Source organism: Peromyscus eremicus, chromosome 4 (assembly GCF_949786415.1).
Source record: "Peromyscus eremicus chromosome 4, PerEre_H2_v1, whole genome shotgun sequence".
Lineage (NCBI taxonomy): Eukaryota > Metazoa > Chordata > Mammalia > Rodentia > Cricetidae > Peromyscus > Peromyscus eremicus.
Genome location: NC_081419.1, coordinates 11,022,890 through 11,036,422, shown reverse-complemented (window position 1 = coordinate 11,036,422; position 13,533 = coordinate 11,022,890). Strand labels below are relative to the sequence as shown.

The following is a 13,533-nucleotide window of genomic DNA, read 5'->3' as shown; positions in this document are numbered from 1 at the left end:
TCATGCTAGAAACCCCATCCAATGACTGAGGGATCTGGATGCAGAGATCCACAGCTAAGCCCTGGGTGGAGCTCCGGGAGTCCAATTAGCAAGAAAGAGGAGGGTTTATATGAGCGAGAATTGTTGAGACCAAGGTTGGATAAAGCACAGGGACAAATAGCCAAATGAATGGAAACACATGGACTATGAGCCAATGGCTGAGGGGCCCCCAGCTAGATCAGGCCTTCTGAATGGGTGAGCCAGTTGATTGGCTTGATCTGTTTGGGAGGCATCCAGGCAGTGGGACCTGGTCCTGTGCTCATTGCATGAGTTGGCTTTTTGAAACCTGGGGCTTATGCAGGGTCGCTTGGCTTGGCCTGGAAGGAGGGGACTGGACCTGCCTGGACTAAGTCTACCAGGTTGATCTCAGTCCTCAGAGGAGGCTTTGCCCTGGAGGAGGTGGGAATGGGGGATGGGCTAGGGAAAAGGGGAGGGGGCCGGGAGGGGGAGAACATGGGAATTCGTGGCTGATATGTAGAACTGAATTGTATTGTAAAATAAAATAAATTAAAATAAAAAGATTTTCTTTTGTTTTACATACCAACCCACTCCCCCTCCATCCTCTGCTCTTTCTTCACCCTACCTACCCCCATCCCATCCCCATCCCCTCCTCATAGAGAGTAATGCCTCCCTTAGGTAGTCAACACAGCCTGTTATACCATGTTGGGGCTAGACCTAGTCCCTTCCTCCTGCATCAAGGCCAAGTAAGGCAGTATACCATAAGGAATGGAGTCTAAAAAGCCAGTTTGTATACCTGGGGTAATTCTTGGTCACATTGCTAGGGGACCAACAAACACCTTCACATCAAGCAGTGCAACTTTTACCCACATTCAGAGGGCCTAGTTCAGTCTCATGCAGGCTCCCCAGCTGTCAGTCCAGAGGCCATGAGCTCCCATTAGCTTGGGTCTGTTATTTTTGTGGATTTTCCCATCATGATTCTGACACCACCCCCCCTTTGCTCATAATCCTTCCTCCTTCTCTTCAACTGAACTCCAGGATCTTGGCCAAGTGCTTGGCTGTGGGTCTCTGCATCTGTTCCCATCAATCACTGGATATAGGTTCTATGATGACAATTAGAGTAGGCACCAATCTGAGTGGAGGGGAAGGGTAGTTCAAGAACCCTCTCCACCATTGCTATGAGTTTTAGCTGGGGACAATCTGGTGAGTTCCTGGGGTTTTCCCTAGCTGCAGATTTCTCCCCATCCCCTTAATGGTACACTCTGTCTAGATATCTCTTTCATTGCTCTCTCTCCTTGTCTCACCCCCATGTTCCCACCTCCCATGCCCTCCTATCCCCTCCCCTCTATTTCCCCCTCTCAAGTTGCCCAGGAAATCTTAACTCTTCCTGGGGCGTGTGCTACCACTGCCAGACTTCTGCTAAATGGCTTGCTATTAGCTCTGACCCCCAGGCAATTTTATTTATTAGCATACAAATAAAATCCCATTTCAGCACAAATAAAATATCACCATACTCTCCCCCATGTTCCTACCTCTCATCCCCTTCTATACCCTCCCCTCTATTCCACACTCTCAGTTTGCCCAGGAGACTTAATCCTTTCCCCTTTCTGGGGCGATCCCTGTGTGGCCCTCTTGGTGTCCTCTTTAGCTAGCTTGTCTGGGGTTGTGGGTTGTAGCCTGGATATCCTTTGCTTTGCTTCTGACATTCAATTATGAGTGAGTACATACCATGTTTGTCTTTCTGGGTCTGGGTTACCTCACTCAGGATGATTTTTTTCTAGTGTTTTTTTACCACTACATAATACTCCATTTTCTATATCCATTCTTCTGTGGAAGGGCATCTAGGATGTTTCCAGGTTGGGGCTATTACAAATAATGCTGCTATGAACATGATTGAGCAAATGTTCTTGTACATGGTTGAGTAACTTTTGGGTATATGCCCAGGAGTGGTATTGCTGGGTGTTGAGGTATGTGGATTCCCAATTTTCTGAGATACCATCATATTGATTTCCAGAGTGGCTGTACAAGATTGCATTCTCCCCAGCAGTGGAGGAGTGTTCCCCTTTCTCCCCATCTTCTCCAACATAAGCTGTCCTCTGTTTTTATTATCTCAGCCAATCTGACAGGCATAAGATGATATCTCAGAGTCATTTTGATTCGCATTTCCCAGATGGCTAAGGATGTTGAACAATTTCTTAAATATCTTCTGACCATTTGAGATTCTTCTGTTGTGAATTCCCTGTTTAGTTCTGTAGCCCATTTTTTAAATTGAATTATTTGATATTTTGCTGTCTAGTTTCTTGAGTTCTTTATATATTTTAGAGATCAGCCCCTCTATCTGATGTGGGGTTTGGTAAAGATCTTTTCCCATTCTCTAGGTTGCCTTTTTCTCTTATTGACAGTGTTCTTTGCCTTACAGAAGCTTCTCAGTTTCAAGAGGTCCCATTTGTTAGTTGTTTCTCTCAGTGTCTGTGCTACTGGTGTTATATTTAGGAAGTGGTCTCTTGTGCCAATGCGTTCAAGGCTATTTCCCACTTTCTCTTCTATGAGATTCAGTGTAAATGGATTTATGTTGAGGTCTTTGATTCATTTGGACTTGAGATTTGTACATGGTGATAGATATGGATGTATTTGGATTCTTCTACATGTAGATCCAGTTATGCCAGCACCATCTGTTGAAGATGCTTTTTTTTTTCCATTGTATAATTTTCACTTCTTTGCCAAAAATCAAGCGTTCATAAGTGTATATGTTAATGTCAGGGTCTTCAGTTTGATTCCACTGATCAACGTGTCTGTTTTTATGCCAATACCAAGCTGTTTTTGTTATTATAGCACTATAGTAGAGTTTGAAGTCAGGGATGGTGATGTCTCGGGAAGATCCTTTGTTGTATAAGATTGTTTTGCCTATCCTGGGATTTTTTGTTTTTCCATATGAAGTTGAGTATTATTCCTTCAAGGTCTGGGAAGAATTGCATTGGGATTTTGATGGGAGATTGCATTGAATCTGTAGATTGCTTTTGGTAAGATTGCCATTTTTTACTAGGTTGATCACACCTATCCATGAACATGGGAGATCTTTCCATTTTCTGATATCCTCTTTAACTTCTTTCTTCAAAAACTTGAAGCTCTTGTCACACAGGTCTTTTCCTTGGTTGGTTAGAGTTACCCCCAAGATATTTTATGTTATTTGTGGCTATTTTAAAGGGTGATGTTTCTATAATTTCTTTCTCAGCCCATTTATAATTTGTATATAGTAGGGTTACTGATTTTTTTTTTTAATCTTGTATACTGCCACATTACTGAAGGTTATTTACCAGCTGTAGGAGTTCCATGGTGGAATATTTGGGGTTACTTATGTAGACTATCATATCATCTGTAAATAGCAAAAGTTTGACTTTTTCCCTCCCAATTTGTATGCCCCTGATCTCCTTTTGTTGTCTTGTTGCTCTAGCTAGAATTTTGATTATTATATTGAATAGGTATGGAAAGAGTGGGCAGCCTTGCTTAGGTCCCTCTATGCATATTTTCCCCCTCTTGTGGCTTCTTTGAATGTAGCTATGTTGAGGTCTACAACAGCCAGCTGCTTTCATAGCATTTTTGATCTTACTTGCAAATGTCACTGGAACATCCTCTGGATTCACTTTCTTACTGATAGATATGAGTCTATACCCAATAAAACATAGAGCTTTAGGGGCCTATGTTTTCATTGTTAACATTTCTGTTGTTACTACTGTTAAAGTGGAGCCAGTCCTTCCTAGGGTTTGCTTGTGAAATGTCCCATGTAGACACTTCTGTGTTTGAACTTGTGGTCTCTAGCAGGTGATGCTCTCTTGGGAAGTCGGTGGTCTAGCTTTGGGGAGGGGGGCCTAGCTCCAGGAAGCAGTTTGTAAGCCTGTGTTGGAGGTGGGGTGACCACCAGTACAGTGTAAGCAGCCACATGCTAACACCAACTACTCTTGCCACCATGCTTTCCCTGTTCTCACAAAGTGTGAGCCGAAAGGACCCTTCCTTATGTTACTTTCTGTGGGGCACTTGGTAGCAGTGACTGCAGAGTAGCTAACACAGGCCTTTGACAGGAGTGTGCCCATCCCTCATTGGCCCATGGCTTGCTCTGACCTCACAAGGAGCCACTGTGAGGAATGACTGACACCTGTGCATATAACACACTGCCTAGGGCTGGGTTTTGTCCTTCTAGTACAGAGAGCTGTTAGGTGGTGATCTGTGGGACTTGGATGTTGGTAAAAGTTTTGGACCTGGATATCGGTGAAGTTTTGGACTCGGATGCTGGTGACTTCTTGTACTTGACAGAGTGAGTTTTTCCTCTCACTTTGCTGGTTGTGCTTTGGGGGTATTGGTTTTCATTTTTCCTTTTATTTCTTGTATTTTATGTTTCTGGTTTTAGAAGTTAGTTTTTACATATTTTAAATTTTCTTTGTTAACTATCTTCCATTTTTTTCTAACTACTCATTTTCTTTGTCTCTTTTTACTTTATAAAGATTTTGTTAGTAAATATTTAGCATAAAAAGTAAAAAATATTCACTATAACATTTCTGTATATGCACATAATGTTTGATAATATTCACCTACTTTACATACTTACCCCCCTCCTCTTTACCCTTCACATCCCTAATATCCCCTTTTACTATCAGGTCCCCTCCCCAAACTGAGATCCAAGACTTGAAAACAAATGTCATTGTGGGACTGGCCTGTTATACACAACACCATGATTTCCAGGTCCATGCGGTTTTTCCCCTGAAAAATGACAATTTCACTCTTTTCGGCTGAGTGTATGATTCTTGCCCTTCTGTTTCTGCACAGCATTGCTAATCAGTTGGCATATTTGCAGCCCTTACATGACCGGGTGAACCCATCATGAAGTATGATCATGAAGTATGATCCTTTTAAGTGCTGTGGAAGTTTGTGTGAAGTATTAAGTACTCTAAGGACTGTTGCATCTGTGTTCACCAAGGATGTTAATTATACCTTTCTCTTGTTACTGTACCCACCTGGTTTTGGTACCTAAGTAATACAGGCTCCTAGGATGAGTCTGGAAGCATCCTTCCCTTTTCATTTCATAGAATCATCTGAGAAGCATTGGTATCTTGGTGATATTTTGTTTATGCTCTAACAAAGCTTTCCTGAAGATCATTAAGACAAAGAAGCCAGTAACTAGAGAGACTTCTTAACTCTAGCCATCCTCAGACTAAAAGTGTGCAACATTCTGTCTCCAGGAATCCTCAGACTGAATGCAATGAGCTCCTGTCTCCTCCCACCTCTCTCTGCCCAGCCATTTCCCTTCTTGTCTCCACCTTTCTAGTACTGGGATTAAAGGTGTGAGCCATCAACACCTGGCCTCTATGGCTGACTAGTGGCTTAGCTCTGCACTCTGATCTTCAGAGGTCTGATAGAAATCACCAATGAGTTTGTCTGATCCTGGAGTTTTTTGTTTGTTTGTTTGTTTGTTTTTGTCAAGAGATTATTTTAAATTACTATTTCGATTTTGTTGCTTTTTTTCTGTTTTAAATTAGTTCTTTGAGAATTTCATACAATATATTTTGGTCATGTTTATCCCTTCCTCCAATTCCTCCCAGATCTTCCATACTCCCTTTCCTACCACCCATATTTGTGTCTTTTTGTTTTGTTTTTCACCATCAAGTACAGTTTCTGTTGTCCTTATACTCTTGGATATATGGCCTTCCACTGGAGAGTGGTCGGTCCCACCTACCAGGGCCCACACCCTTAAATGTGTTCTCTCTCTCCTGGAATCTATCAGTTGTCAATAGTTCGTCAGGGGTGTGACTTCTTGTCCCACCTCCCCTCTTCATGCAGAGATTTTTGTCTGGAGTGAGCTTAAGCAGGTCACAATGCTGTAAATTCAGATGGGCAACTGCCCTGCTTTGTCCAGAAAACAGTTTGTATTGTCATCCACTGCCTCTGACTCTGACAGTCTTTCAGTTTAGGTGTTTTATATCTTCTCAGTTGAGTTTTGGTAGCTAATGTGTGTCTAGAAGTTTATTCTAGATTTTTCCAATTCACTGGAACATTTTAAAAACATTCCCTAGTGATTGTCTAGATGTCTGGATTTCAGTTGTATCTCTGGTAATACCATGTTATTTTGTCTCCCATATTATTAACTTGTATCTTAAAGTTTTCTATTAGTTTCTTATTTTGTCTCTAATATTATTAACTTGTATCTTAAATTTTCCTAGTCGTTATTTTGGCTAAGATTACATCAGTTACATTTATTCTTAAAATAATCAAGTCTTTGTTACATTGGTCTTTGTATTATTTTAGTTTCCATTTCATCAATTTCTGCTCTGGACTTGAGCATTTCTTCTATTTCTCTTGGGTTTGGCTTGTTCTTGTTGTCCTATGACCATGACATGCATCATTAGGTTATTTTGGACAACCATCTTTTTTTTAACCGCGGGAATTTGTAGCTATAAATGTTTCTCCTAGACCTGCTTTTAATTAATTTTTATCTTGCATCACTAGTTGGTCTTGGTACGAGCATTTATATCGACAAAGATGAGGAAGTGGGAAATGGCTCAAGGCAACACCCTACAGTACAACTCCTTTGACGAAGAGGCTTTAACAGAGCACTATCAAATCCTAAAGACCCTTGGTCGGGGAGCATTTGGAGAAGTAAAATTGGCTAGCCATCTACTCACCCAGACAAAGGTAGCAGTAAAAGTTCTCCCAAAAAGCTCAAAGAACATCTTCATCAAATCAGAAATTGAAATAATGAAATCTCTAGACCATCCCAATATCATTAAACTTCTTCACATAATCGACACCACAAAAAACACTTACCTGGTTATGGAGCATGCCATAGGCGGAGAGCTGATGGCCAGGATTGTGGAGTTTGGCTACCTACCTGAGGACGAGTCCCGTAAGGTATTTAAACAGATGGTGTGTGCCCTTCAGTATTGTCACAGGAAAGGGATTGCTCACAGGGATCTAAAGCCTGAAAATATTTTAGTGGACGGCAAAGGAAATATAAAACTCAGTGATTTTGGGCTGGGCACCAAGCTTCCCATGGGGCAGAAGCTAGCATATTTCTGTGGGACCCTTCCTTATTGCGCCCCAGAACTCTTTGAAGGTGGAGGCTACGATGGCCGAGCAATCGACATCTGGAGTTTGGGAGTTGTACTCTACTTTATGTCTACAGGGTGCCTCCCTTTCAAGGGAACTACCTTTGGAATACTAAAGGACAAAATCTTGGCAGGAAAGTACCCCGTTAATTTCAAGCTGTCGCCAGAGCTTTGGGATGTTATTGCTAAGTTGTTAACCGTAAATCCTGGAGAAAGACCAAGAATAGGTGACGTTGTGGGCTTTCAATGGCTGAAGCATGGCAATGAAGGTTCTCCCAATCCCTTTAGAGAGAACAATGAGGACAGCTACCCAGACCCCACTGTGATGGTCATCATGGGCGTCATGGGTTATAAGCAAGGAGAGATAATGGAAGCTTTACGGGAGAAGAAGTTTGATCAAGTGATGGCCACCTACTTGATTCTTAGGCAGCAGTCACCCTGGGAAGATGACATTATAAAACATCTTCGGCCCAAGCAGTCTGCTGGAACCTTGAACCTTACAGGCCTTCCCACAATACCTAAAGTGACTATAAAGAGGGGATCTAGTGTCCCTATCCTTCCCACTTCTTCCATTTTGCCCACTCTACCTGAGAGTCCCGAGAATGACAAAAAGGGGAAAACGAGGTACAGTATGCCTCCCACCGTGAACTGCCCTGACAAGAAAACAGCCCCAGTTCACAGAATCTGCCCCCAGCGTGTACATGAGGCTACTTTCATGAACAGCGCCCGGGGGGATTCAGAGAGCACTATTAACACCTCCGATGAAATATGTACCACAGTGTCTTCAGCACTGGAAACTTATTCCAGCAAGTTATCCTGGAATGTGTCCAAAGCTGGCCCTAACAAATCAAAGAGCAAGGCGTCCTCACAGGATGTTTTATCTCATCACACCCCAATGGAGGAAGTTCAGTGCCAAGACGTCAACATACCAGGTGAAATTATTGGCTCATCTCTCCCACAAACCTCACCTCAGGAGGACCTCAGAGGACAGCCCCACAGCATGTCTACTGCTGGTCGGAGAGGTGAAAGGACCAGCTCATCGCTCTCACAAACCGCACCTCAGGAGGACCTCAGAGGACAGCCCCACAGAGTGGCTACAGCTAGTCGGAGAGGTGAAAGGACCAGGTCATCTCTCCTACAAACTGCACCTCAGGAGGACCTCAGAGGACAGCCCCTCAGTGTGGCTACAGCTGTTTCAAAGAACATGACCTCACAGGATAGATCACCCCCATTCTCCAGCAAGGAGGCCCAGGATGAGGGTCTCATCGTACAAGAAAAAGACCTCAGCCCATCCTCCCCAGAAACATCCCAGGGACACCTCAGTGGCCGGTGCCAGACTGCACCCAGAGCCCCCTTTAGAAAGCGGATTTGGAAGAGCCTACAGAGAAGGATTATAAAAGGCCTGAGAAGTTTATGCTGCTGCATACCAACAGAAAAGAGGGAGCGCCTAGGCTGCAACAAAATCCTGCCTGTGACCTTAGAGGGCCATGGAGGGAGCCAAGGTAACAGGTAGGTGGAGAGGCTCCAATGCACTTTTGTATCTAGGCCTCTTTTTTTTTTTTTTTTTTTTTTTAATGATCTTTTCTTTAAAGAAAAAATATTTATTTACTATATGTGTGTGGAAGTTAATTTGCAGGAGTCAGTTCTGTCTTTACACCATGTGGGTCCTAGGGAATGAATTAAGGTCCCCAGGCTTAAGGTCAAGTACCTTTACTCAGTACGCTGTTTCCTGGACTAAATGCTATGCTTTTAAATAAACAGGTTGTAGGAATAGGTGATACTATATTATCACACCAGAAAGCAAATCCCACAGTATCCTTCCTGAGAAACTTGACCTAGATGCAGATAGATAGCAGAGGATAGTGGCCCGAGGCTGGGCAAGGGTGAGGAGAAGGGTGGGTAAAGAGCAATGGGACAGGCACTCAGGAGGAATCAGACTGAGGGCCCAGCACTGCGCAGGGCCAGCACAGCCAAGCAGAAGACCTGCATGTTCTCCTAAGAGGGCCCTTTTTTGTGTCTGTTTCAAGTGCTGTTGGAGGCACTGTGCTCCCCCTAAGCTGAAACCAGAGAATGGGGAGCAGCATGCTGAGGATGCACACGGGCGCTGGAGAGAGCCAGGTAGGAAGTTCAGATGGCTGTGTGCCATGGGAAGCTGTGTTCATATCACAGGCTGAAACTAGGTGCAAAGTGTTCCTGTGTCTGCAGATGATGACTGGGGAGGAGGGGGCATGGCACACCCTTCTCACATCCCCTGGACCCTGAGGACTGAGAAAGGATTCTGGGAGGCGGGTCTGACAGACTCATGATCCTCCTGACTCTCCCTTGTAGGTAGGTTCATGATGGCTGGTGGTGCCACAATTGTGCCAGTAAAGTGAAGCACTCTGTGGGACCAGAAGTCCTTTAAACAAGGATCCACGGAGTGCTGTGATCATTAGGAAAACAGGCCTCAGAGGACCTTCCACGCACAGTGTGATCATCATTCCAGCTACCTGTCTCCAGGTGTACCTGTGAGCCATTAGAAGAGACATCGGCACCGGAAGCAGAGGAGGACCCCAGAGGGCCTGACCAGTTTGTATGTGTTCACGATGAATATTGCTGACCAGGTTGGAGCCAGACACAGAGGGACGAGTTTGCAGGGAGTGTCCATCTTGTGCTCATTTGGGAAGGTAGAGTGTGTGAGAACAGGTGAGTCCATTAGTTATGGTGCAGCTCTCAGCACCATCCTGAACTACTAGACAGCTTGCTTCCCGTCCCCACCAGATCCAGACACCTTCACAACTCACCCTAGCACTTACTGGTGAACTGCTTGTTGCTTTGCAACCTGAGTCATATGGATGCACTCTTCTGTACTCTGTATCTGAACAGACAGGGACACACACACACACACACACACACACACACACACACACACACACACATACTTCTCCCAATGTACCTCATGCACAGTTGACACTAGTGAAGTTTGCTTGAACTGGAGAGGACTCCTATTCAAGCAAGATAATTTCATATTTCATGTGATTTCCCTCCTGGAAATGCCTCAAATCCCTCTAACTCAGCTTGTTCCTGTCTCTACCCCCAACGCAATCACTTAACCACCCTGCTCTACTGCTTCGCAGGAGTCATATGAAGCCAACACATGCCATGGTGCACATTTTGCCCCAGGGCATCCGGTCCTGTGCAAGGTAAGGCCCACCAGCTGTGCTTTGAGTGGAAGCAAGGTGAAGTCTGGAGTGTTTGACAGTTGGATTCAGAGATGGAGCTGGTTCCAAGCGTGATCGTGGATAGAATCTGTTGATGGAAAAACAATGGCAACCCCCGGCCTGACAGTGCGGGTGTTCCTCTGGGTGGCTCATGGTCTCCTGCCATATTTCCACCTCCTAAGATATCTCAGAGACACCTAAAGAGATTTAAGGGGTCAGATTCACACCCCTCCTTAGGCCCACACTCTAGTACACCCCAAGACCACACTTTAGTACACCCCAAGACCACACTCTACTACACCCCAAGATACTATTTTCAATAGTATCTCACACAAAGATCCCAGCCGTTTTCTTTCTGACATCCTGTAGGGACATTACTGTTGCTGAGGCTTTGTGTCCCCAGGCAGCAGGCTGGGAAAGTCCTTTGCTGCCTGTATGACCCTATGCTGGGGCTACCAAAGAGACTCCTGGGACTACACTCAGCAAGGGACATTTTCAACTGGATGGTGCTTAGAGCAGGAGATGCCACTCAAGCCCTAACACACTGGATGGAAGAGGGACACACAGGTGATGCTCCTCTGCTCAGGCCATGGGGAAGAGGTGATTGGTTACAGGGTGATGGACAACTAAACATTTTGTAATCTTACCAAAATGTCTTGTTTTCAGGTCTCCTTGATAAAAGAGGCTTCTTCTGATTGACAGAGAAGTTGGGCCAGAGACTCACAAGCAGATGGACTAAAGAGGAACAAGGGAAAATGTCTACTGATCCAGGTAGCACCCAGGCCCTTGTACTAACCCCTGGTTTAGGGAGAACAGTGTCTGAGGCAGCTCAGAGACTTACCTCACTGAGGGTGATGCCTCTCTGTCCTGGCAGGAGCCATGTGAGGGTGAGGTGCTGCTCAAGTCCCCTCCATCTACTCTATGGAGTCAGCTGTTGTTACTGTTTTCTCGGTCACCTAGGCAGGGACACCACTTCTCCATCAGAAGTACTGCCGGCTGCAAGGGACAGACATAGAGAACACTGACAGTAATTTGAGGGCTTTTTAGAGTGGGTCCCCTTTTAGAGAGTGACATCAACCAATACCTAGAGAACCGAACCATGAAGACAGTCTCTAAGGAAAGGTCCTAGATAGTGAGAGCTGAGTGACTGATGACTTTATGCCTTGTGTATCCAGGTGAAGATCAGCCATGGAGGATATGCTCAGAGAGCTGGGCATAAGATTGCTCTGCAGAAGTGTTACCAAGAAAGACAGGCACCAGACAAAAAGATATACGGCACAAATATCTGAATAAAGAGACTGTTTTCTTGCTACAATAAATTCCTTTGTATATTTGAACCGCATGCTCTGGTGTCCTGATTTATATCTGTATAAACATTCTGATAGTGAATTGGTCAGCATGTCTGTCTTCTGAATGCACCCTTTCTCCCTGTGGTGAGAGCAACCCTCATTCTCCATGATGTACTTTGGTCTTCATTCTGTGCATTAGATCTCTGCCCTCTTCCTCCTACATACTGCCTCGTCTGCATCCTGGAAACATCTCTCCATCCCGCTATTATCACTAGTGGAGAATTTTGGTTTTGGCTCCACATATGAAGTATTTCTCTCTTTTAAGGGTAATTTTTCTTGGCATAACGTCCTTCAGGTGGACTCAAGTTGACCACAAGTCTCAGTATCACTCTCTCCTTTCTTTTTCTTAGTCAGGGTCTTACTGTGTAACCTAGGTTGACCCACAACTCCTGATGCTCCCGTTCAGAATCCTGGGTACTGGGGTGACAGGTTTGTACCTCCTGAATTATAAGGCCTAATCACATTCTTCTTCAACAGACATATGGATATAGGGTAGACACATTGTTAAAGGATTAGGTTTTGATTCATTTTGAAATACTTCCATCTTTCTCTGCAGTTGTCCTGTCTTAGCATCATCAAAAAAATCCTTATATTTGGGTGTGTAAATGCTCACAAGAGCCCTGACTCCTACTTACAAGGCATCGCCTTTGTGTAGCCTGTAACCTGGTTCCCTCCTCAATTTGTATTTCTGCCCTGCCATTCATATCATGTTGAGGGGGTAGAGTTTCCTTCAAGGGGCAAGGGATGCTCTGTGCTGTCATGTGAACTAGAGACTGAGAGGCTTCCAAAATGACAGAAGTCCTGGGCCCCTGCAACCAAATCAATGTTGGAAGAAACTAAAAAAGCATCTCACTTCTCTTCCTGTGGAGACACAGCCAGCATGGGCCATCTGGCAGGTCTGGTTTTGGTTTTGTGAGAGTCCTGTACTATGCTGTATCAGTTCACCCCTTGCTGCACGCTGGTTAACTCCATAGCCTGGTTGTCAGGAATATGTCTGGGATACATGGGGCAGTACAGAATTCTCTTTGGCATCCTGACCTCCTTTCCTTTGTTATGTCCAGAATGTTGAGATGACTGGATCACAGGGCAGACATGGTTTCACATTTTGAGAAATCTCCACAATGTGTCTCATGATAATTGTATCAATGTTTGCTCTGCCAACAATGTGCAAGGGTCTCCAATTCACACACAGGCAAATGTTTTTCTCATCTTTTGATAATATCCACACTAGTTCATATGGTGACATTTATGACAATTCATTTACCAATGGTTGGCCATATTTCCTGGACAAATAGAGTTTAATTCCCAAAGTTCTAACCTATGTCTCTTCCTTGGTGAGTTTTCCCTACTTTTCCAATAGCAATTTCAGAGTATCAGGTCTTACATGAAGGTAGCTGATCCATTTAGAATTGATTTTTATGCAGGCAGAGAGATAAAGATCTAGTTCACTCTTCCCCATTAAATGCCCAGTTTTTTTCTAGCACCATTTGGGATCTACCTAGAAAGTTGTAGGCCAATCTGTGCTAAGTAGGGAGACTATATCTATAAATAGATAGAAAGATAGATAGATAGATAGATACATACATACATACATACATAGACAGACAGACAGATGAAAGAAAATGCAAAAGGTAGATATTGAAATTTTCCCAGGGGTCTGCCCTTGAAAGATTCCTCTCACAGTCCTGTGGAAGATGCTACATCTGGCGTGGGGTTATCTGAGGGAAAATAATCTATTTACACCATGCTCTTTTGTCCGTTTCCTTTATTTCTCTAAGACAAAATTCTATCTACACAGCTTCAGTTCTGTCCTGACACTCAGCTCCTCCCTGTCCCTTCTTTTTCTGTCCTCTCATAGTTTTAGTAAGCTCCTATGCTTCCGATCTCATCTTT

At 44.2% G+C, this 13,533-nt stretch overlaps 1 protein-coding gene across 10 annotated transcripts; it reads left to right on the top strand.

Moving 5' to 3' along the window:
* The first annotated feature begins 4,157 nt into the window (after positions 1 to 4,157).
* LOC131908975 (sperm motility kinase X-like) lies at positions 4,158 to 11,628 on the top strand. 10 transcript variants are annotated; one of them, XR_009378705.1, is made up of 7 exons: positions 4,158 to 4,306; positions 6,493 to 8,600; positions 9,591 to 9,776; positions 10,208 to 10,273; positions 10,661 to 10,858; positions 10,958 to 11,062; positions 11,467 to 11,628. XR_009378705.1 is itself a non-coding variant. In XM_059260181.1 (3 exons), the coding sequence occupies exons 2-3, from the start codon at positions 6,526 to 6,528 to the stop codon at positions 9,150 to 9,152; spliced, it is 2,109 nt and encodes a 702-aa protein (XP_059116164.1). In that variant the 5' UTR covers positions 4,159 to 4,306; positions 6,493 to 6,525; the 3' UTR covers positions 9,153 to 9,210. The 10 variants fall into 10 exon arrangements, 1 of the variants encoding a protein (XP_059116164.1); XR_009378706.1 differs by lacking the exon at positions 10,208 to 10,273; XR_009378703.1 differs by having other exon boundaries at positions 10,208 to 10,858.
* The last annotated feature ends 1,905 nt before the right edge of the window (positions 11,629 to 13,533 follow it).

Bases quoted from the DNA above. Each gene is read 5' to 3' on its own strand.
- LOC131908975 (XM_059260181.1), top strand. From the start codon at position 6,526: ATGAGGAAGTGGGAAATGGCTCAAGGCAACACCCTACAGTACAACTCC. The intron at 8,601-9,118 runs GTAGGTGGAGAG...GTCTGTTTCAAG, and splicing joins GGAGGGAGCCAAGGTAACAG to TGCTGTTGGAGGCACTGTGC.